We start from the raw sequence: 26,579 nt of genomic DNA on the forward strand, positions 1-26,579 counted from the left end.
AGGCAATTTACCGAGAATCAAAGTAAGTTACCAGCATGTCCATGTCATCGACACAGAGTTCTGCATTGGGGTAAACACCGCACAAAACTTGCCTGAAGTGTAACAGCATTTTACATAGAAATTCCCATTGTAGAGCAAAGGGGAAAAAATTAAAGGTCGAGTACGACATATTAGAACAAATGAAAAAGATGATAAAAGAATAGGTAAATATGTGCTTGTGAAAATATTAAATAAAAACGTGAAGTTTCAGTGAGATTCAGGATCACACTTATCAATCATAAATTTGCGTACACGGAAAAGATTAAATTAACATACGATGCTTAAATCTTGCAAAAGCCAGAACAATGACGGTCGAAATGAAATTGTGAAAGTGAATTAATCATTAATGTCACATTAAACAGTAAACGATAAAAAAATTATATTCGTGTAAAAAAAAAATGAAATGTTTCCTGGTACAAATTGGATCCAACAATTTGTGAGATTTACATATGAATACATTTTTGTAAAAAGGTGGGAACTCTAATGAGAAAGGATGAAAAGCTCTAACCAGGATTCAAGTTTCTTAGACGTTGTTTTGAGTCGATCTGGGAACTTACATAAAAATGTTAGCCAGATTCAACTTAAAGAAAAAAACGTAACCAGTTATAAAGATTATCCAATATTATATAAAAACATCAAGAACATAACGGACCAATCCTGCTCATGAATTCAAATAAAATTCGCAAGGCTACCGAAGAATTGATATGATTTAATTGTAGTAGAAAGCTACATAAAAAGAACCAAGAGTGCTCAAATGTAAATAAAACATAGGAGTAGTTATTAATTTCCCCTATGAACTATTTGCCCGGTTTGGAGTTGTCGACTACTTATTAAGTGACAACGGGACGAAACTTACGTCCTTAGACTTCCATGTGTTCTGTGAGATTTTCAAAATAAATCATGTCACGACTCCCCAGTACACTCACGATTTAACGGGAAGGCGGGATGCTTTATCGACAGTTTGAAACGAGCATTCAAAAGTGCATGTCGCACACATACAAAAATGACACTGTAACAATTTCTACAATTCTATAGGATCACACTTAATCCTAACACATCATCACCAGTATTTCAAGCAGACAGTGTTTTCTAACAGAATATAAGACTCGTATTTCGAAAACGGTTGTTAAAGTAAACAACATTTAGAATAACGTCTCTTATGGCTAAGGAATACTCTGACCCATGATAAAATGTTTTCTTAAAAACATACAAAAACAACACGTATTCTGGGGAATATGGCACAATAGATATCAAAATCAGAAACAGTGTGTATATCATTCAAGGCTCTGAAATTCAAGCGCAAAAGAAACTGTAATAAAATTAAAAAGCGTCTGTTGAATGATCCAAACAATGAAACTCACGAAAAAGAAGAGGTCATTAGGACGATATATGACACTTTCGACAAGGAACCACCGCAAACAACTTCAGAACGCTGCTGATCGATCAGGAAAAGGAAATTCAAAGGAAAAGGTATTAGTAACCCTTGCGGGGAAAAAGCTTGAAAGGGGTGTTATGCGGACTTATTTATTCACTAATAATAGATTCTTCTATTAATTATATAACCCTCGAGAATTATTACTCTTGTGGGGCAATTATCGCGACCTTACTCGAGACTAACGACTGACAATCTTTTCTTTATATTTCATTTTTTGTACAATATATTCTTTCTACATAAATTTATTGTTAGCGTCTTCCTTTTGACACTTTCTTAGAGCCAAAACAAAAATCAACATTATTATTATTATTATTATTATTATTATCATTATTATTATTGTTATTATTATTATTATAAGGAGGAGGAGGAGGAGGAGTTATGGAATCCTATGGTTAGGGGAAGTAATGAGAAAGAGTTTGAAGGATCTAAGGCAGATGAGATCATTGACTCTGAGACAATGGAGCAAATGAAAAGAGCAGATGTATGGAGAAGTGGTGATTAAGTTCGAACTTTGACTTCTGTAAAAAAAGAAGTACTTCAGAAGTTAAGAGAGGTTCTTCATAGAGAGGATATCATAGAGATTCCAAGTATGAAGAGTAGTGATGGGCGGAAGGTGAAACACGAGGTAAAAATAATTCACATCATAAGAAAGAACATATCGATTACGGAACTTAACAGGCTTCTATATACAGCGTCATACGTTATTGCGAATCGTCTTGGCTTATTACAGAAGAAAAAGGGAGAAATGAAAGATAGAAGGCCACACTGGCAGAGGCGGCTTGAATACAGTATTAAACGGTGGCGGAAAGACATTGGTAGACTCGAAGAAAAAAGAAAACGAGTTAAACTAAGACAGAAAGCCGAGGACGAGCTTGAAATGAGGTATAGATTGCTGGAAAAGGGGAACGATGAACGTTCTAACAATGTTGAAAGAGAAGGTCCACACTGGTGGTATGAAAATTAGGAACTTTGCTGGCAAAAAGTGTTGCATTTCGGCAGAACAACCTTTTCCGGAACAATCAGTCTCAGCTGTATAAAGAATTAACTGGTAGTAAATAGGCGGGAAACAACAACACTCCAAATGCAAAAGATGCAAGGAAGTTCTGGAGTGGGATTTGGTCTGTCGAAGGGCGAAATAATGAGAAGGCTAACTAGTTGGGAGAGGTCAGAGAAAGGCTATCAGAAATGCAGCAGATGAAGAACGTTGAGATAACCATCGATGACGTTAAGGCTGGCATACGAAGGACGACAAACTGGAAGGCACCTGGTCCAGATGGAGTGATGGGCTGGTTTAAACAGTTTCTACGCCTTTATCCACCTATAACTGCTGCTCTGCAAAGGGTTGTAGAGTCGGGAGATGTCACTGATTGGCTTGTGAAGGGAAGAACAACACTGATTAGGAAAGATCCTGCAAAAGGAACAGATGACAATAATTATAGACCAATTACATATCTGCCATTGATGTGGAAACTGTTGACTGGAATCTTTGCGGAGAAAATTTATGAACATCTAGAGAGTAATGGTGTTTTTCCTGACGAATAAAGGGGTGCCGGAAAGTCTCGAGGGGTACTAAAGAGCAATTACTAATTGATAAAGCAATAATGCAGGATGCGAAGCAGAAGAAGAAGAAGAAGAAGAAGAAGAAGAAAAGGAAAAGAAGAAGAAGAAAAGGAAAAGAAGAAGAAGAGAAATCTGAGCGTAGCATGGATCGATTACAGAAAGGCTTATGACATGGTTCCTCATTCATGGATACGTGAAACACTATTGATGATGAAAGTTGCTGAGAATGTGGTGAGGTTTTTGGAGACAAGTATGGCTCAATAGAAACCGGTGCTGACAGTAAACAGAGAGCAGATGGGTGGGTTTGCATTAAACGTGGGATATTTCAAGGAGATTCGTTATCGCCACTTCTTTTTGTAATGATAATGATGCCACTGAGTATCCTCTTAAAGAGAGAAAAACTGGGGTATAACTTTGGATCTGGTGACAGACGCCCCAACCATCTACTATTTATGGATGATTTGAAAATATTCGGTAGAAATGAAAAGGAAATGGAAAGACTGGTATAACTTGTGGGGACATACTTAGAATACATTGGGATGGAGTTCGGGATTAGTAAATGTGCGGTGCTGGTGATGAAAAGAGGAGTAAAGGTTCATTCGAATGGAATAGTGCTGCCAAATGGAGAAATCATAAAAGAAATAGAAGATACAGGATAAGCATTTGGGAGTGCTGGAGGGTGTAGGTATCATGAACAGAGAAATGAAAGAAAAAGTCAGGAAGGAGTACCTTAGAAGAGTAAAACTAATTGCAAAGTCGAAACTGTATGGAGGAAACCTAATGAAAGCAGTGAATGCATGGGCAGTCAGTGTTTTGAGATACAGGGCGGGAATTTTAGAATGGTCTGACAAGGATTTGTATGCCATGGATATCAAAACAAGAAGAGTTTTAGCAATGTTTGGTATATTTCACATTCGAAGTAGCGTAGCAAGGCTGTATCAAAAGAGGAAAGATGGTGGGAGGGGATTGAAAAGTGTAAAATATTGTGTTAGTCCCGAGGAGTGGATGCTTAAGGTTGTGGCCAATGAAGTGGAGGTATGAGACCAAGGCTGATTATGTGAAACGTATGGATAGAGAAGGGCAGAGTAACTGGCTAGGAAGAAAATGCATGGAAGATTCTTCCAGGATATAGCAGAAGTGGCTGATGAAAGATCATGGCAATAACTAAGAGCTGTGTATCTGGCTAAGAGTACTGAACTTTTGTTTTTGCAGCACAAGAGCAGGCATTAGGAACACGATTGTTAAAAAAGTGGTTCTAGGAGAGGAAGTTGCTGCAGAGCCAATTGCGCACCTTGCAGCAGGGTATAGTGGACTGGTCCAGAGAGAGTACCACAAAAGACACGATCACATGAGACTCCGGATATATTGGGAGGTGTGTAAGAGGGTTGGGGTGAAGTGTGCTGGAAAATGGTTTGAGGAGGTGGCTGATGAAGTAAGAACAAGTGAGGATGACATGTTAGAGGTATGGTGGGACAAAAGTGTCATAACGACCAAGCAATTGGAACATAATCGTCCGGATTTGGTCGTCATTGACAAGGTCTCAAAAAACTGGCAGATTGTAGACTTCTCAGTACCCTGGGACAGGAATGTGAGAGAGAAGGAGAATGAGAAGTGAAGCAATTATGCTCCATTGGCCTTGGAGATAAAGCGTATACACGGGGTTAAAACACAAATAATCCCGGTCGTAGTTGGTACACTAGGAGTAGTATCCAGTCGTCTGGAAGGATAATTGAAAAAACTACAAATCCCCGATGTTTTAGGCGGCCTTCAAAACTCTGCAATTATAGGTGCCACCAACATCCTTTGGAAAACCCTTGATCTTTGAAGCTCCTGGCTTGAAGCCGGGATTAAGGGAAATCCTCTGGAAATGAATCCCATCCCTTTCCAGAAAGACGTTCACAAACGACATCAGAAAAAAAAAACAAAAAAAAAACAAAAAAACAAAACAACAACAACAACAATAACAACAACAATAACAACAACAATAATAATAATAATAATAATAATAATAATAATAATAATAATAATAATAATAATAATAATAATAATATATTTAAAAGATAGCGTGTCTGTTATTTATTTTTTGTGTTACGCTTACATCCGATGGACTGTCGTGTAATTGTTATGGACTTCCATTTCTAGTAATAATGAATTTCTTATAAATAATTTTACCAAGAATTCTTCATAAGTTTTGTTTTCGGTTTCGATTATAGTTAATAGCACTCCAGTAATTTGTTTCAATTATAAATAATTTAACCAAAAATTCTTCATAATAATAAGTTTTAGATTCGGTTCAGATTATTGCTGAAGGAACTCAAATTATATATATATATATATATATATATATATATACACATATTTTTTTCGCAAGTTTTGGTTTCGGTTTCGATTCAAACTGATGCACTCAAGTAAGATGGATATATTATTTTATTGTTTGAAATCGCAACTTTATAATACATAAAAATCTATAGAACATTAACTCTATAATAATATATACGAAATCGGCAAGAATTAAAATACCATATTTAAGCGTACTTTACAACTGGCCTACGCCGGCCGTCCCTGTGGCTTAAATAAATACTTTTGCAGTTTTAACAAAAGAGCTATAATGATATAAGAGCGTTTCCATTTACGCTGAACATCTACAGAATGTCAATAACAATTACTATTATTTTAAGTTATAAATCAAATAAAATAATACATTAAAGTTGCTTAGTATGGATGTCTTACGTAATTACAATGTCCTTTAATAATATTAAAATCTCTCTCTCTCCATATATATATATATATATATATATATATATATATATATATATATATATATATAAGTAGTAAGGTTCAAATGTGTGTTTATCCGTGTGTACAACTCCTACAGCTCACACAACTGCACCGATCAATACTAAACCTGGTATGATGATCGTCCACTATCTAGGATATGCATACTATTTTTCAAAGTCAAGGTCAAAGATTAAGGTCATATTTGCTGCGGCTCTTCATAATGTCCCCTACCTCGGGATAGTGCACACCAAGTTGAGGTTCGCCACCATTCCGGGGGTCGCCATAATTGTGCTGGCCAATTTCTTTGTTAATTTTAATCTTATCTACCTCCTCCACACTCATCCCGTCAACAATTCTAGATAAAATTTGGCATGATAGTGGTCCCTAACATAGACCAAAATGTATTGCACTGTATCTCTTAACTTTTACCTTCCAAAATAACGCTGCTACCCAAAAAGATCTTTTATTTCTTTAGATGCGTATAATGCTTTTGAAGCATTTAAGAATACTTTCCCCTTTCAGATACGCCGTAAACATGCCGCCCAAACGAAATAGAAACGAGACTGAAGAAAAAAGATTGGCAAGATTAGTAGCAAATATACAAGAGCTGCTGCAATTCGGTCTAATGAAAACGTTTCATATTGAGCATGATGTCTGGAACTAAACAATACGCTCCAATGAAGACAGAGAAACAAGTCTGAAGCTCAATAGAATAAGTCAATAAGAAAGGAGAGCAAAGTTTACAAATTTGGAAAGAGCAACTCATCATGAAGCTGACAAAACCAGACATGTTGCAGTCAAATTCACCACAAGAAGAAATTCAAGAAAGGTAAAGAGATGGTCGGGAAAAGAAAACAATACGAGGAGCAAATGAAACAAACAAGGAAACAAAAAGACGGACTCCAGGTCAGCTGAGAGAAGCAATAAGGAGAGCAAATGCAACAATGAAGGATGGAGTACCGTTGCCACATTTGAGCAGGAGCTGCTAGAACGGACTTATCGTGCCTTGATAGAGTTCAAAATAGACTTCGTAGCCTCGTAGGGGATGTCCTTTTCTCTTCCCTACAACCTCTTTCTCACAGAAGAGACGTCACGAGTTTGTCTCTGCTTTATCGGTATTTTCATGGCAAGTGCCCGGCTGAGCTCTAATCTATGGTCATCCCTCTCAAAATTTCACAAGAAACACCCGTCTAGCAGAAAACACTATCACTAATTTCCCCCACTCTTTATCTGTGCCTGAACGTAAACGTAGATTCCATGATCAAAGCTTCTTTCTTAGAACTGCACACCTGTTGAATTGTCTTCCCTTTTCCTGCTTTCCAGATGACTACAATATGGTTTTCTTCAAGTCTAACGTAAACAAGTTTTTGATGAGCCGTTCCATATAAGTTAACAAATTTACCGAATTTCCATTACTAACGATTACTATATTGTCCAATTTTACTACTGTATACTCTTTAACCCTTATCCTTGAGTGACCTCTTGGCCTTGATAAATGGTGATGCCTATGTAAAAAAAAATTTAAAAAAAAACGAGGGAATAACTAGAAGACATACACGGGGTCAGTTGAGAGAAGCAAGACAAAGAGTAAATGAAAGAGATAAGGAAAGAATGCATAAACGAGATGAGTTGATAGAAACTTAACGATGAGATAGTGAATCAGAAACTGAAAGAATATTTCGCCTATCCCAAAGGCGTAAGCGAAAGGCCGCAAGGAGAGAGAGAGAGAGAGAGAGAGAGAGAGATAGAGAGAGAGAGAGAGAGAGTATGACTTTTCCCTAGCAAATGACAGAAATAGAGGCGGATAGACACGAATGACTGCTTTTGCTAACAAGAAATAGAAAATTGCAATAAAAAAAGAATTGCTCTACAACAAAAATGATTCTCTCACTAGAGTTGACATTGAAATACTATGTCATCATTGCTCAGCAGTGAAATTTAAAAGAGAGATCCATGGTTGTTGTTGTTCTGGCAAAGTTGCATTTGATAGCTTTCCACCACTGTCTCAGTTGCTGTAAAGTTTGCTCTCAGACAAAGGTCCCATCTACAAAATAAACGCAGTTACAACAACTGTTTTGCAATGACTACATTTGGTCAGAGAAATGCGGCGCTACATAGATTGAACCATTCTTTTAGAATATGAGGCCAGATGTGCCACAAAATGGGGTGTCTTTTCCTACCGAAAGATGGAGTGGCAAAGTTATTCAAATCTACTTCTTGGATAGTCTGGAAGTAGGAATATCATAGTCTGGGACGTAACAGTAGACTCAATAAAGACATTGGAAGAACCGACGGCTGAAAGGAGAGCACACACGGCGATTCATTGCTCCGACAACAATGTGAGATTGGAATATTCATGTAGAATGAACCGACAGAAAACCGAGGTATTGACTTGCGTTTTAAAATCATACATTGAAAAAGAATGTTCATCCTTTGTAGGATGCCTTAATGTACCCGTTAGTGCACCCCTATAGGTTTCCAACTTACGACATCCACATGAAGGCATCCAATTGGCGAACATTACCCAACAGCAGTTTTATTGCTACCATCTGGTGACTCAGCTTGTAAACGCTTTTCTCCGGTACCGAAGGCTGTTTCAACGATAGCTGGTGGATGTGTACTACAAGATTGAAATAGAACGTTTACAGTTCCTGAGGCGGGAGCAACAGACTTAAGAGCTGAAAATTAAGGCAACTTGAGGGATTCACTTCTTGGAAGGATGGTAACTTGCACAGGAGGCCCTCAATACATGTTTAAGCGCCAATATAGTGCCATGACTTAACAAGAACAAACAAAAAGAAAACGAGTTTTATCAAACGGAAAATTATCTTGTAGTGTTTTCTAACTTTTTTTTTTATCGTTCCACCCTAGTGTGACTATAGCACTCAATCTTACACAATCGTCTATGAACTAAGTTTTTTTTTTTCAAATGGGGGCCAGTTCTGAGAAATAAAATTTGTTTATAGAATTTGCGTTTAAATTTAGAGAGAGAGAGAGAGAGTGAGAAAGAGAGAGAAAAAATGAGAGATAGAGTAGGAAAAATTTTGACGGTTCTTTTCGCTAAACGAGTTTTTGTTGGAAAGATTTTGCAAATGAGCGAATAGATTAAAGCTCAGTCGAACATTTGTCAAAGCATAATGATAGCACAGGGATAGCCTCGCAACGTCTCTTATGTGTGAAAGAGATTGTAAGGAGATGAAAAGAACATCGCCTACTATGGCTGTGGATGGCGGCTGTGAACCCTGTACAAGTCGGAAAGAGTACTCAGAATAGGCTTCGACCCTAGATGTTTCAACATTACTCTGTTATAAGATGTATTTGGCTTTTATTTAGGCAGAGGATTTGGTCGGAGTGAGATACGGTCTGAATCGGTAGAATTCCCAGCGAACTCGGCAACAGATTTGATGTACTTCTTCCTTTTCAGGCCAAGCGTGATGGTTAGTCGCAGAAGCTTGTCCAAGTAGGGTGCTTCTTTGAGACGAAAACCATTTATTGTGTGTATTTCATCTGCGTTTATAGCAATAGAGATATTCCGTTAAACTGAAATCCTCAACGGTCGACCGTCAGACAAATTCTCTGATAGAGACTCAAGTTCGCATTAACAAAAAAAAAGACGCATTAAATTTCGTTAAGTTCGCCGGGTTCCCACGATGTCTGCAGTTTGTCAGCAATCCCCAAATGATTATTCCACCAGACTTAGCTGTGGTTAACTCTGCAATACGCACAAAAACTTTTCTGTCGAACGTTAGATAACAGTACGCGCAATCAACATATTGCCTATTAAACCTACGGTCTCTCATGATTATCCAAAATTGATGGATATTTCTTAACGATCGCTGACAATTTTCTAAGAAAAAAGGACTTCTACTTGCTGACTTTTTGCTCCAAGAACAGCATGGCAAAAATAAAGACATACTGAAGATGAGGTGTACCTTCAAAATATATTTATGAAGTCCAATATAAATTTCAAACAAAATAAATATCTTTTTATTTTGTAATAATCCGTTGTTTCGGCTTCAAACGTATCTAATACGTATTTCAATTTATTCAAATTCAACCAACGCGTCTATAAAAGGAACACAAACCCTAACGTAGATAGAATTATTGTTTTCATAGTTTTAAAATTGAATTGCCTAAACATAATAAACATTATTATATTCCTACAAAGGTAGTTTAACAGTGATTAAAGTTAAAGTTAATAAAACTGTCGTGCTAGTCGGACAGCTTCAGCCTGTCTTGACAAAGAGCTTACGGAAGATAGCAGTAATATTATAGGTGGTATGGAACTATGTAACTGTATGCCTGTGAATGGAGATTTTAACATTTTGGGATTTTAGTAGATTAGAAATGCTAGCTATATGTCATTCAAGTTGTAACTAGTTGAGTTGAGTTTCCGATCGCGTTATTTTATAGTAACGCGCCCGTGAGGTCTATAAATTAATTATTCTGATTTTGAAAAAAATAACGTCGTCTGCTTGTTGTTAATATTTCTATGAATAATAATTAAAGAGTTGACTAGCTGTCCCCTCTGAAGAAGGACGATAAAAGCAAATGAAAATAGAATTATAATATATATATATATATATATATATATATATATATATATATATATATATATATATATATTATAGATGCATTCTGGTTCGTCCCGCTTTTGGCGATAACTTGTGTTGTGTCGGCATTCGTTATACAATCATCAGGATCTGTGGTCATCACGATAAAAATTTGGAGAAATTTTAAAGGAAATTTTTCTGAATTTAATTGGAAATTAAATTGAAGTGTTTTTTTTTTAAATTATTGATGAATTTTGGAAAACTTAAATTGATACTTCTAAGAATCGAATTAAAGTTATTTTTTTATATATTTGAAAAAAAACATTAAATTTAAAATCATACTTCTAGGAATCGAATTGCGCGCTGATATTAAATTGAAAACAATTCGAAAAACTTCAAATCAACACTCCAATGAATTAAAAGGCGCGCTGACATTATTTTGAAATGGAAATTGAAACAATGTAATTGATACTTCTGTGAATAGATTTGCGTGCTTATCTTATATGAAAAAATTTCTATAAAAATGTTAAAAATTTAAATTGATACATGTGAGAATCGAACTGCGCGAGGGTAATAATATTATTGGAAAACTTTTGAAATTTTAAGTTTATACGCCTGAGAATCGAATTACGCACTGATGTTATTTTATACATTTATTGAGAAATTTTGAAAAATTTAAATTGATACTTCTGAGAATCGAATTGCATGCTTATGTTATATAAAAATACTGTAAAGTTTTTTGAAAATTTAAATTGATACTTCTGAGAATCGAATTGCGTGCTAATGTTGTTTTGAAAAAAAAATGAGTATTTCAAATTTATATCCTGTGGATGAAATTGAAAATAAGTTGAAAGGAAGTTTAAAATGTTTAAATTGATACTTCTAAGAATCAAACTGCACGCTGGTGTTAGTTTGAAATTTGTTTGAATGTTGGAAACTTTTAAAAGTTTATTGACGAATATTGAAAATATAAATTGTTAGTTGTGATAATCAAATTGCGCTCTCGTGTTATTTCGAATGTTGATTGGAATATTGGGTAATTTTAATTGATACTTCTAAGAACCTATTTGTAGCCTGATGTTCTGTTGAAAGTTTATTTAAAAAAAAACTTGAAAATTTTAATTAATACTTCTGAAAACTAAATTGCGCGCTGATCTTATTTTGAGAATTATTGAAAACAATTCGAATTGATACGTCTGAGAAAAGTAAATTGAAAAAATGTGAACGCAATTAAACGAATCCGTAACGAAAGGAAACCGCCAGCATTAATGGGCGTTTGAGTTGATGTTGTGTAATAAATGCATTTTGATGATAAAAACGGAAGTAAATCGAAGCGAAGAAGCAACTATTAAAGAATAGAGAAATAGATCCAGCAATTAGTCGATTGTCTGAAAAATGAAACCGCCAGCATCGATGAGTATTTGATTTAATGTTGTGTAACAAATGAACTTTAATAATATAAAAAATACAATTAAAAGTGAAAACATCCTGTTAGCTTTTGAAGTAATATAAATTGAAATGTGTCCGTTTGAAAAATAGAAAAAATAAAGCATGAAGAGAGAACAAAGCAAGAAGTCGAGTAGGTGAAACCGAAAAAAAGAAAAAAAAGGGAATCATCCGGTTGCAGCAAGCGACGCGCGCACAGGTTTCGTATCCCCTTGACTTTGTCAATTTAAACAAAGCAGCGCTTAGCGATCAGGTTGTTCTGTATTGCCCGTCTTCCAATGAGATGAATTATAGCAAATTTTACCGTAATTAAGCCTCGGTTCTCGAATTTTTGATGATTTAAAGGAAGAATTATTTATAGACTGGGCGTAAATGGGTTCCGAAAGTTAAAATTTTGTTTTAGCAAAATTAATTGGGTTTTCGATAAGTCGAACTTTGGGGATATAGATAACGTTATATGCTAACAACAAAGCATAGATTTTAGATCTGTTTTTGACCACAGTTCCTGATGATTGTATAACGAATGCCGACAGGCCACTTGGGAACGCTGATCATGCAGTGATAATGGTTGAAATCGCCCTAAACTCTAGACCCAAAACTGAAGAGCCAGTGCTCAAAACAACGAGATATTATAAAAAGGCTGACTGGGAAGCCATCAGAGATCTTATCAGAGATGCCCCATGGGAAATATTTTTTCTCTTCCTGCTGAACAGTGTGCAAATGAGACCACTGAATGGTTCAAAACTGCAATCGAAGCGCATGTTCCCATGCGGAAATTTTATAGCAAGCCCCAGTCTCCCCAATGGTTTACTTCGACTTTCGCAACTGCCATTGCTCAAAGGCAGCATGCATTCCGCAGATTTAACCGACATACGCCCAGTTCAAACAGACAGAAGTACATAGAAGCTAGAAGTAACGTTAAGAAAGAAATAGCGACAGCTAAGAGAGAATTTATGGAAACCACTAAAAAACGCATCGAAAAACAAAAACTAGGAACTCGTGACTTCTGAAAAATCTACAACAGTGTAGTAAATAATGGGCAATCAACAATTCCACCACTAACCAACAATCACGAGGTTGTTTGCTCAGCAACCGAAAAGGCCATCATGCTTGCCAGTCGATTTGCCTCAAACTCCACACTGGACCCTTCCAACCACCCTCTACCTGAATTTCCTATGCGGACAGACGCCACGCTAGACGATTTACAAATCACCCCTGCTCAAGTAAATGCTATCATAAAAAACCTTGACACTTCAAATGCATGTGGACCTGACCTCATCCCAGCTGTGCTATTAAAAAAGTGCCCAGCTGTAGTAGCTCCAGTTCTCTCCAAACTCTACAACAAATACCTTAATGAATCTTGCTTTCCGGGCTGTTGGAAAACTGCTTCTGTGGTACCAGGATTCAAGAATTCTGGCGAAAGAACTGACCCATTAAATTATCGCCCCATTAGTCTCCTCCCACTTTTAACCAAAATATTTGAGACCATAATTAACCATGCTCTAGTCCATCACCTTACACATGCTAAGCTTCTGACAAAAAATATGAATTTAGACAAGCCCGTTCCACAACAGACATCCTAATTGTAATCACTGAACGTATATACCATTCACTGGACAAAGCGGCGGAGAGCAGAGCGGTAGCTCTAGATATATCTAAGGCTTTTGACAGGGTATGGCATGAGGGTCTCCTCAGAAAAAGTAGATCATACGGTATCACTGGTAGAATACTTAACATAATTAAATCCTTCTTAGATAAGAGAAAAATCCAGGTTGTCCTCGACGGTCGTACATCTAAACAATATGATATAAATGCGGGAGTTCCCCAGGGGTCTATCCTTGGACCTCTACTGTTTCTGATATTCATAAATGACCTCCTCGAAAGAATTTCCTCTGAGATGGGTATATATGCTGATGACACCACACCCTATAACAGACACGACAGGAAAACAAATTAACACATCTCTAAAGAAATGGCAGAAACACTAGAAAATGACCTCCAATCTGTAGTGGAATGGAAACAAAAATGGATGGTCACGTTCAATGCCGCCAAGACTAAACTAGTTTCATTCAATAATTACAAGAAACTTTTCTACCACCTATAGCAATGGCCAACGACTCTTTATCTGAGAGTACGTCTTTCAAGCTCCTTGGTCTAACGTTCACAGGAAACATGAGTTGGAACAATTACATCGAGGGCATTGCCAAGGCCGCTGCAAGGAAGGTTGGCTCTCTCTATCGTGCTAGAAAACTACTAACACCCGAAAGTAGCATGTACCTCTATAAGGCAACCATTCGCCCATGTATGGAGTATTGCTGTCATATTTGGGCCGGTGCATCGGCTACTAGTCTTTCGCTCACTGACAAGGTTCAAAAGAGAGTCGCTAATCTGATAGGCCCTGAACTGGCGTCTAAGCTTCAGTCTCTGTCCCATCGACGAAACGTTGCATCCCTCTGCCTGTTCTACAAGTATTATAATGGTGAATGCTCTGACGAACTGCAAGCACTTGTGCCCCCACGACGTGAACACCCTCGACAGACCCGATAGGCTGCAAAATCCCAACCCTAACACTGTAGAAATCCCTAGATGTAAAATATCTTTCTACTCCAGTAGTTTCTTCCCCAGAACCGCTAGACGTTGGAATTCCATTCTAGGTCCCTGCTTCCCCAACTGTACTGACGTGCAGAAGTTCAAGTGCAACGTGAACCAACATCTTGCTGGCCAAATCCCTACATAGTACCCCAGTAGTTGTTGTCCCTGTTAGTAGCCCCCTACACCAAAGTGGCAATGTGCCTTGTATGGGGTGAAAATGTAATAAAAATAAATAAATAAAAGCATACGACCGGAACGATGGTTGGTCGTTGAAAGTTAGGTATTTTGACGTACATGTGTATTCGCACGACAAGCAAGTTCGAACAAGAGTATCGATCGATCATGTAGGTGATAGTAGTTGGGAGCGAATTGAGCTGTGGAAGTTACCGCCGTCAATCGTTCTGATATTCGGTTTATTGCCAGCAGTAGGTGGGTGTTGGTAGACACCCGTTGAGAGGTTATAAACAAGAAAAATCTAACGGCGACGAAAGAACTAAGCAGAAGCTGGTATGACGTAGGATACTGTGTACCTTGGGTGGCTCTAACGCCTTAACAAAGCCAGCTACTGTTAGAAACCCCTGCTGTCACCAAACTATCACATTCATTCTGCTCACTGTTAGGTAAGATGTAGTTGATGAGGGTTATAACTTTGAAGAAATTTTGTAGATTTAGATTCTCATTCATAATTTAATGTGGAGAAGTAAGGTGATTGTAAAACCTTATCATGACGGAGATGGACATGATCATTCTAGTGAGCTCGTATGGACGACAGTAGCCATGAGAGTGAAGAATGCTGCCGTCCTTAGAAAAACTAGTGAGATGATAATTACGTATTCATGCCGTCAGTGACCTTAGTGAGAAATTTAGAGCCTGTGGGATATTGATCAGCCATTGTCAAGTAGAAATCGATGTGATCGATGAGTATCAAGACCCTTGAAGGATGAGTTACGGTTATTACGACACCGCTGGGCCGTACAACGTAATTATTCTGAAACGTTGAAAGGGTAAGGAAAAACTAAAGAGATAGGGATATTCTTCGAAAAGTTATCATTGAAGCAATTAGGTATGACAGTATATGAAACATCTCCCGCAAGATAGAGACGCGGATAATCAAAGAAGTATCGTTGGGATATTCAGAGGAGAAGTATCGCTGAAATAGAATCGAAGATATTCTGTATGAAAAAAATACAGAGCGTCTCCTGTTGAGACGGAAATATTCAGAGAGGTATCGTTGGAGATATCTGGTATGACGATATACATAACGTCTCCCGCAAGGTAGAGACGAGGATATTTAGAAAAGAAGTATCGCTGAAGAAATTCTCTATGATGAAATACATAACGTCTCCGGCAATGTACAGACGAGCATATTCAGAGTAGAAGTATCGTTGCAAAAGTTCAATGGGAACAAATGTTGCAATGTTTCAGGCACTGTAGACGTATGCAAGGAAGAAGGAACTAAACTATGTTTAAAAGATTTAGAAAAGGCGCAGCAAACTTGGTCCAAGTAAATCTGGAGGGATTATCCATATAAACTGATTTAAGCGTGGGGTGTCTTGTTTCTGGGAAGTGCGAAGCTTGAGGTTATGGAAAGTAAAGGAAGGGTGAATACTGTAATTGGCTATTGCAGGTCCTGATGAAGAAATATGAAATGTGAGATAGAGACTGGGGCATCGAAGAAAGAAGGATGGTTTCAGAGATAAATTCCGTGAGTTATAAATGTTGATCCGGCTAACGCCGATGGAGCAGTTCTGAGATGGCGGACTGAACATATAAGGGTGTGGTTAAAAACGCCCTGAATCTGAGACATTTAGGCCCCAAGGGTCATAGAAGTTAAGCAGTTGTGCAAGATGTTACTAATAACGCCTGGCCGTTTAAGACTGTTTGTGAGTCTGGAGAAATTCGGGATGTGCACCAATGTCCGCGAGGGTTGAGCTCCACTGGACAATACTAAACCACTCTTGGCTGCCCCACCCCTCTGAACACACTCGGGCGAAGGTAAACGTAAGTTACTGAGTTGAACGGGAACGGGTACATCAAAAATTCGAATTGCCACGAATGTAAAAATGAAGAATTAAATAATGGATCAAGTGAATTGGGGGAAATCGCAGACTGAGAAAGTAAAGATGTTAATGGGCGATGAGACAGCTTACATAAGATAATAGTGATGTAAGGTTGGATAAGCATGATAACAGCGCTGATTGCGATTTGGGTGGCAGTGATGTGTGAAGAAGCGAGTGAGAAATCTTAAGAATAAGAAACACATCAAGGTTGCCTGTACCGATGGCGGGGAAAGAGTGACACTCCTAAAAACTCACCTGAAACCGATGTGACTCCAGACAGAGCAGGTGTGGAAGTTAATGCCACCTAAGTAAAAGAAGGCGCGATTTTACATGTTTAGTGATTTTCTTTGTACAACCTCGACAAATAGTATTTTCTGCCTATGCGTTCGTATATCTTGCCAATACTAATATGTCCCATATACAAGCTAGGTCGGACGTCTTCGTCTCGGTTTGTAGAGATAGTATAGCAACCAATTTTGTACCATATATTTGCTTCGGATGCTTTACTTGATTCTATGGTTCTTTTTAGTGTCCTAATTTCTTCTATCTTCTTCGTGTCTGTTTAATTAGGACATTTCTATTTTGGTGTTTTCATCTTTTTCATCTGCCTCATCTAACCTATGTCTGTAATCTTACCGATGTGAGTTTATAATATTTATTTGATAAAACTTATCAATCTAGAGTTCTTGATTCATCGATTCTTGTTCTAGATGATTAGGTATACGTGACAAGAAATCAGCACAAGTGTTTTCCTTGCCCTCTGGTATAGTTGCATCCACCTATTTTTAAAGCCCACTGTTGTATTTTTTGTTTGCTCAACCTGCTTTAAATAGATATTTAAAAGGTTTATTACCTGTTTTTAGTGTAAATTGTGCACCGTTTAAATAATAATCAAGTTTTTGGAGAGCATATACAAAACCAAATGCTTCCTGTTCTATAGAAAGTAACTTCTGTTGGATAAATGTTAGCTTGTGAGAAAGAAAGTATATAGGTACTTCTTCATGTATTTCTGAGACAGAGCCATATTTCTCAAATGATGATTGAGTTAGACTGCCCCAATACACAAATCGCTTGCATCTGAATACAGTATGATTGGTTTATCCATGTTCGGATAGACCAATAATGGAATAATTGCCAATTAATCTTTTAGCATATCAAATGATCGCTGCGAATTATTTGTCCACTTGAAACGGGCATAAGAGAGGTAGTTATTTTTGAAAATGCAGGTATAAATCTTGGGTAATACTCGATGGCGCCTATAAAACCACTAATTTGTCTAAGTCTTAGGTTCTGACATCTAGCGAATTACTTTGACTCTATGATCATCTAGCCTGATTACTTGCTTATTTATGGCAAATCCCAAGTATTTACTGCTGCCATCATGAACTGACACTTTGCCAATTTTATTTTTTAACCCAGGTTTTCTCAGCTGATTAAAGACCGCTTGAAAGTGTTGAAAATGTTAATTTCTTCCACTCGAGAAAACTAGTACGTCATCTAGGTATTCCATAGAAAACCCTTCTAGCCTTCCGAGTACTATGGACATGAGTTGTCGGAAAACATCTGGACAAAAATCGCCCAGAACATGATTTCTTGCATTAGCGTTAAAATCATCTTCATAGTCTAGTAAAAGATACTAACTTACATTATCTTCATGTTCTTTCTAACAATCAATACGTTGTTAGTCTTTCTCTACTGAATCGTTATTTCTAGGAAAAGCGCGCGATTAAATTTCAGTTTAGTTCCTCCTTGTAAACCCATCCATGCAAAAAATAATCCCTCTACGACAACTTAAAATATTTTTTTTGTATTTCTAATATCAAATATATTATTATGGACGCATTTCTTTCAAAGTACGTACCATCTGCGTAACATGTTCCTAAACGATTTCCCCGTAAGCTCAATATGGTAACCTTAAAATCAAATAACAATAAACACTTGTCATAAACCGCCCTCATAAAATCAAATTTTCTTCTTTTCTTTTATTATTTTCAATCCTCTCATAATATTCATCATCATTTGAGAGTCTTAATTATTATACTGCGGTGGTATTCAGTCTCGATAAGTGGTGACTCATTAGTAAATAAATTGGGAATTTTTATGGACAACTTGTATAGCGTGTAGATATTATAGATTTGCAAATCATTTCTGGCAGAGGATAGAGTTAGATACAAGGTCGGTTTCAATGTGAGGAAAATCCAAGTCAATAAAAATGGACATTAATTGGAACGAAAATTAAAAAAAATTCTTCGTCTACAAGCATGTCTCTTTATTGAAGGAAAACAGAACAGATACTACGGTTTCATCTCAGCTTGAAGACAGAGAAGCTTTGTGGTAACGGTGCAGACAGGCGTACCAATAAACACTTACGGATGGCATGTGCCCGCTGTAGGGGACTTGTCACGTACTAATCTGGTACCTTTGAGATCCCAGAATGATACGATTATGCAAATTTAGACGATATTGGATTCCGACGTGGCAGTATAAGAAGAGAGATTTTACACGATACTCATTTATTAGAGAGCGAAAAAATAAGAGGACTTCGCTCACGTGACAAATCCAATATCTTCGTTGTGGGAAAACACAAAATAATTCGACTCGAGTGTGTGTTTTACTTTCAACTCGAAATAATTTACGTGACTGAAATAGGAATTGATTGCTTAAATAAATCTTCTGGTTTTGCAAATAATACACAATTTTCATTTCATCTATTGAAATACAACTATGCCTAAACAAGGCATAGTTGTATTTCAATAGATGAAATAAATAATGCAAGTTCTAAATATGAATATGAAACTATGTTTATTCACCGAATGCTTTCAATCACATAGATCAAATAGTATTAAATACATTACTCTAATATACACGAATTTTCTGTATACTCATAACCGACTCTTATTAATACATCTTATAACTTTCAGATATGAACTCAATAAAAAAATATATATATTGCGAACATATTTGAATGAACTATAATAAAACAATAAGATTTAACATTTGTTATAACATTAATTAGTTTTACATTCTCAAAAGTAGACTTATCAAAGTATACGTATAATTTAAAAGAGACATGAAATACACAATATATTTGATAGCATCTCTAATATATTTACAAGATCTTAAATTATAATTAATTACCCCAATAACATTACTTACTCAAAGAAATAAAATTGAAACGCGCTATTAAATTTAAATTAAAATGAAAGCAACTCTACTGAAGACATTAATGTCGAAAATGCACAAAAACAAGAATAATTTACATACTTTATCTATGAATATTCTCGGAGTTTTTCAAGGATTTATAAAGAAAACGGAGAATTTTATTTCCAAATCTTAATAAAAATAAATTTAACTTAAACTGACAGGAAAACCTACGTTTCCCTGGATTTGATGATAATTGACGAATGTTTCACACCCATTTTTTTATTGACACCGCAATCGATGAAATCGACCAGTTTTTAAAATCAAATCGCTTGATTGCCTGATTTAATTGGGGAACCATTGAAGTGCCCCAGGAGGAAGATTACATGCCTCCCGGCAGTGACACAGTCCATAATACATTGAGTCTGTAGAGAACCTATTGTCGACTCTACAATTTTTTTTAATATATAACGACTTGAATTAAATTCCAAAGGCAAGTATCATGGTTCATTTGTGCTCTAAACAGAAACATTCATTTCGAACGCACCCCTGTCATATCAAATGGTCCAGCTGTTCGTTTTATATGCCTAGCTTTTTGTTTATTTAGCAATAAAACTTCACAAATAGATTTGCGATGTGAAGTTGCATAGAAGGCGTTTCAGTCAGAGTCGTCATTTCTTTCTTTTATAGAATTTTTTCGATTATCAATTTTCGATACTTATCGAAGATATTTCGATACAAAATCTATATAAGAAAACTGCTAGATACATAAAGTACATTTTTGTAAAATTTCATAAAGCAGGCCGTTGCGGAGGCTAAAGGAGACACAAATACACACAACGTTCCTTTTTATATAATAGTAGACATATTGTTTAACACACGTAAAAGGTTTTATATAGTAAATCGATATGTTTTACGCATCGTTTATATATGGAACAAGTATTAAATATCGAGACTCTGTTATATATTTGATTTTTTTATTACTAGAGGGTAGTCATCGCTCATAAGACCCCAAGACCTCGTCGTTGATAAGGCGATACGGATTATACGAAAGCAAAGTTTGCAATGAAAATATAAGGTTTTCTTCGTCACACGTTCTGTTAGATGTTGTAAAAAAAGATTTGATAGCATGCAAATAAGGCCCAATAGGGGTGCAGATTTGAGTCGGTGATTAGATACGATAAAACGATAAAAAGAAGGTTAAGGTCGAGGTAGAGGTAACAGATGACTAGAAAGAAAAGTATTCATATACGTGTTTGATGGCCGCCCTCAATCTTAAACATACTGATGTGTATAGGTTCAAACAGTAGGGAAATGTAGATTTGGTATATATATATATATATATATATATATATATATATATATATATATATATATATATATATATATATATATATATATGCCAACAGTAATTTCGAGTTTAAGCAGGGTTATTCAGTTATAAAAATGTTTTTTTATTTGACTAGACTTTTTTATGTAGTAAAACAAAGTACGACTTACGTTGCCCTTTTGTATATCTCTACTAATATTTCTACACACATCAGTAAAGAGGTTAAGAGATAAGGAAGAAAAGGAAGAGACACAAAAGAGAAAAGAAGAAAAGAAAAGAAAAAAGAAAGAAAGGAAAAAAGATGGAAAAAGGGAAACTATAAATGATTTTTGCTGGTGATTCTAAGGCATATTTTTCTTCTTCCCATTCGTCTCCCATCCCCTTCAACTCACCTACCCTCACTCCCATCTCTCATTATAGTTTTTTGGTCCCCCCGACAAAAGAAAGGTGGACCTGTAAATTCACCCTTGTCCGTTCGTCCGTTCGTCCGTTCGTCTGTCCTCACTTTTCTCAATAACTACGCGTTGGAATTTTTTGAAATTTTGTCAAACATTAAACATAATATAAGTAATAGAACAGATTTTCCGGGGAAACTCTGGTTGCCCTCATAAGGGTGCCTTTCGGGTTAAAATGGCAAAAATTGTATACTTTTGTGCTTATTAAAAAACTTGATTTTGTGGATTTTTATAAAACTTTCTAAAAACTTTCTTTTTTATAAAACTTTCCAATTGATTTCTATATAATTTTGTTTGTCTATACTTTGCGATAACTCTTAGGTGCGCCTAAGGGGCTCTTTAGAGGCTAATAAAAACACTCTATTTTGGGGACTATTTGACTATATTTGTCCAAAATTTCATTTGTATGTCTATTTAGCAGTTTTGCATGGTGCGGAACTCAAATAAAAATATGTTAAGGCCTTAAGGATAAATGGGGGGATGATGGACTTAGTCATTTCTTTTATTGCATGGTGCAGAACTCTAATTTACACATGTTAAGGCCTAAAACTGGACCGTTTGCTTATTTTCACATGGATTTGGGTCCCCTTTGGACATTTGAGGCTTAATGGGGGGGCATATCCTGAATTTTTTATGCCTCGGTCGCTGTGCACTTACGAGAGACAATGCGTGCTTCACTTGTTTTTTCTTAATTTACTACGACGAAATTTTGAAAGTTGAAAGAATATATATATATATATATATATATGTATTTCTGTCCATGTATATATATATATGTATATATATATATATATGCACATGTGTGTTCCTATTTATTTCTGATACATCATATTAGGCTGATGCAATAATAATTTCGTTGTTTTACGTTCTACTTCAAGTAAAAACATGACATTATTTTTGCACTAATCTAATAAATGTCAGTAATAGATTTATGCAGCAGATTTTACAAGTGATTATTTCTTATAAACTTTTGAATAAAAACTTTTCATTTTAATTTATCGTGGATAGGAACGCTTTGTACCATTTTCCTTTATATTTTACACTGATACACCGCCATTATTTAGCATTTTATTACGGTTCATTTACAATACATGTCGCTATATTTTAAAGCTTGAGTCATAAAATGTGTCTCTAGAGAGACAGTGTGACTTTATGGATTGCTCGTAACATCCGCTCGCTACTATGTCGAAATTAATGGAGTTTCAGAAGCGGTGATATTTGCATGAAAAAAATATATTTTTGAAACAAAAAGCAAGAACACGAAACATAACCAAATAAAATTCATTAATATCAATAAAACCCCCAAAGAAATAAATACAGCAATATCTTTACATATGTACATAATTCTATTTAGATTTCTATAGATTTTCTGTCAAAATGTGTAAATATATTCAGAGGAAAAGTTTCGGCACGATTCGCATTTCTTGAAATATATCTTAGATTAAAAAAATTATGTACATATAGTGAAAGTTTATTGAATACGTATGTAACATTAGCTTTACACATCAAATGTATTCGCCATTAATTTCTTATACGCTCTTGCCATCATTTATTTAAGCAATTATAGCCGCTACTTTTATTAAAAACCCAGCATTGAAACAGGTACAATGAAATCGTTTATAATTTGTGGACAAACAAAGGAAATCAACGTAAGAAGGAAACCGTACTTTAATTATCAGTTGCTTTCACTGTGTGTGCATACAGATGTGTGTAAGTTTTAATTGATTTCTTTTTATTATATTGTCTGTAAATAAAGATTCGGTCGGGGAGCCAGCAATTGGAGCGTTTTTAATGTGTACAGTTAGCCCTTATTTTCAATCATCCTCACATTTCTTGTACTCTAGAAGTCTAGCACTTATCTTGCTATTGTTACATAAAGAAAGCTGTTTGTAACAGAGCGCAGCCACGCGTATGTAAGCTCTATCCAAATGCAGGTGTGAAATGACTTTAATGTAATATAAAAGTATAAGAGAGAGAGAGAGATATAGAGATAGAGAGAGACAGACAGAAAGACAGACAGAGCACGTTCGAAACAACGTGCAGGAGGAAGAGGTCAGAGAAAAGGAGCATGATCAGGTTCTATTGGGGAAAATACCCGGAAATAAATGTTGTTGCTAAAAAAAAGAGTCGAATTATTACTTGTCTTATGTTCATACTGACGCACTGTGCTACAACCAAAATTTCTACATGTTAACGCTTGTGTAACTGTGTACGACGTTACATGTTATTAGAATTGCAATGCTTGAGGTGGGCCGAAGTTACTCAAGCAACAGAAATTTTGTGGAGAGATTCTGTTTCTTTTCGACTGACAACGCTAGTGTTAAGAACCTTACGTAAGTGACGATAAGGTTAGCTACTGTAAATTTTGACAAGGATCAAACTAAGTGTATAATAATAATAACTACATATGTAGATGAGATAAGCAAAATTGTTTTTGTTTTCAAATCATTCTCTCCGTGAGAGCTGTGCGAATAAGACACTGCCAATAATGTAGAAATAATCTAAGCACAATATAATATATAGTCTGTGGCCACGTGTGTCACTCTTTTCAGCAAGTGAAAAAAGTTAAAAAGTGCATAATAAACTAAAAAGACTTTCTCACGCCAGTGTCAATTCTCTCCAAATAAAAAATTGTATATAAATTCTTATCGAACTGCTATCTTTGTCTGGTTTTATATGAAAACAATTTTATTCGTCTTAGTTGAACAGACGAGACATCGACGCCACATGCAACGCGGTGAATAGAAATATCTGTGTCAGGGAAGGCAATAAGGAACTCACGAATAAAAACCTCACATAATATAAAAAAAAGTTCCTTATATTTTTTATTGAACATATTACAGACGCAAACAGACACAAAACATGGAAAATCCCCGAAGAGCACCAGCTAGGATTATAGAAATTGTACACAATATAGCTATGTAAAACGAAGCAGGCTAATTATTTGTGTAGCAATCTCTGCGTTTCTCTCTGTCTCGCATGCAAGCATTTTATTAGTCTCTGTTTTTTTTTATTGGTTCTTACTTTCTGATTAATTAAAGTTCTAATAAATCAATATCAGCGACCGAGTGATTTACTTATAGATGACAGGAAATGATTTATATAAATATATAGCAGAAATTAGACGCGTTTTATGTCTTACAAATATTCTAGGGATCGAATAGAACGATCGAACTACCAAGAAGTCAACAACTGTACTAACTGTTAGTATTATTAATAAAATACAAACGGCGTCTAGGCTAGCTCGGACATACCGTGATTGTACCCATACAGCATTGCCAACCAAGCACTCTAATGAATCGCAGATGGAAAAAAGAAGTAGGGGAATCACAAAAATGAATTGGAACAAACAATCGAGAAAAATTTGATTATAACGAAATGTTGGAGGGATGCTGCGGATTTTACTTCGTCGCAAGCGATGGTCTGCTTTGATTATCTCATGCGTCACACAAAGAGGAAGGTTCCTTGGTCCAAATAAAAGTAAAATCATTAATCTAGATTCCCAATAGTACTAGTGAGTGTATAAAGATCTATGCACGTCACAGACAAGCAAAACTGGAAGGAGTCAACTATAGGTTAAATATAATTTGTCCAGTTATATGAAAATATATATCCTTTGTTAAGATGCATATCTCGAGCTTTAGGATTCCTTTCTATTTTATTGGTTTTAGTTGTGTTAGTAATTACCCTGGTCCATTGTAAGGTTTTAATAAAATCTGTACTAAATATATTTATAAAAATAAATTGTACTAATATAAAATCGGTCGCTTTTATCATTTTCATCATTTTTTCATTTTCTTCACCCAACCCAAGGCTTATTGTAGACTGGAACGTAAAGGGATACTACTGTAAGCGGTTTATGAAGCAGGATGTTTATTCGCAATGCATGTTGGTAAAACTGTGAGAATTACAAAAGCAAGCACTCTGAGTTAAAAAGCTATTAGAGAAGAACGTTTCCAACATGCGTGGAAGTCTACCGTGAAGGAGAGGAATGGATTTTTGCTTCTAGTCGGATCAATTAAACTTATTTAAGCTAACTGTAGCAAGTTCGTCGGAACGCATTTCGTGAAAATGTTTGTAATCTTGGTAAACAGTGCGAAACTTATCAGGACTGCTTTTAGCACGCTGTCTAAGATGAAAAGACTACTAAGTGATGCATTTATGAAATAAAGGTGTTTATAGAGATATACCATACTGGCAGGTGTGAGAAGTTTTCTAGCTCGGTAGAGGAATCCTAGTTTTGCTGCCGACTGTATAGTAATACCTATGTGTATTTTCTTAATACATTTACAGTATAAATAATTATGTAGGATAAATTTAATGAATATATATTCAAAGATATTAACAAGTATAAAGCAAAAACACTTTTCACAAAAAAAACATACTTTTCCAAAATGAATGAGTTCAGAATTGCATTATCTGTAAAAGGTTGTTACTCTATTTACCTCCCTCTCATGACAGAATTATGTGACACAAGGGTTAAATAATGGGGTTTAAATAGTCAGCGGCATCATGGAAGAGCGTTAGTTTGCGAAGTATGTCAAAGCATCCCAGTCGACATTCTCGGGTAAGAGCGCCTAAACTTATTAGCAATAAACTAATCTCCTTTCAAAGGGTGAACCTTTTAGAAATGCACAGAGCCATAGCTATACTTCAGCCAACAGTAAGATGCCATCACGAGAATAATTTGTTAGCTTAAATGCAGAGGGAGAACCCATATTAAGCCATAAACCGCCATCAGAAAACACAGTAATATCAAAACAACATGCACAAATATAAAGTAAGGAAACAAATAGCATTTTACTTACTAGAATCAAATTCCAATAAGGCACAATTTCGCCGAGTGTTTTGGTAACCTCTGAGCATGCTCCTCCAAGAATCATTATCATCTCTGGCTTACAGTAGATCAGATTATAGAGCGCGTCCATCGCTATACCTGGATCACACTGAAATAGACAAATAATATATATTATGTACTCATTAACTGTTTTGCGGTGATAATTTTTATTAGATATTACGCACATAAGTCATTAGATTGTTTAAGTAAAGGCGTTTGCATATGGTAATATAACAAATGAAATGGTCTTGTCGCATAAGTAATATGTCGGAATATAGAGTTTTATTAAATGACGTCAAAATCTGGCACTTTTAAGTTGATAAACACCTTGGTTTTCGTATGTATAATTATCA

The 26,579-nt window shown here is 35.9% G+C and overlaps 1 protein-coding gene across 1 annotated transcript in view; it reads right to left on the bottom strand.

The window, feature by feature from the left end:
- LOC145256084 (uncharacterized) overlaps positions 1 to 26,330 on the bottom strand; it is a 767,766-nt gene extending 741,436 nt beyond the window's left edge. Inside the window, exon 1 of the mRNA XM_080114670.1 lies at positions 26,198 to 26,330. Coding sequence (XP_079970796.1) covers positions 26,198 to 26,317 — 120 coding nt within the window. The 5' untranslated portion in view covers positions 26,318 to 26,330. The remainder of the gene's footprint in view (positions 1 to 26,197) is intronic.
- Positions 26,331 to 26,579: the final 249 nt, after the last annotated feature.

This window comes from Euprymna scolopes, chromosome 3 (genome assembly GCF_053919585.1).
Source record: "Euprymna scolopes isolate OS-2025 chromosome 3, ASM5391958v1, whole genome shotgun sequence".
In the NCBI taxonomy this organism is placed as follows: domain Eukaryota; kingdom Metazoa; phylum Mollusca; class Cephalopoda; order Sepiida; family Sepiolidae; genus Euprymna; species Euprymna scolopes.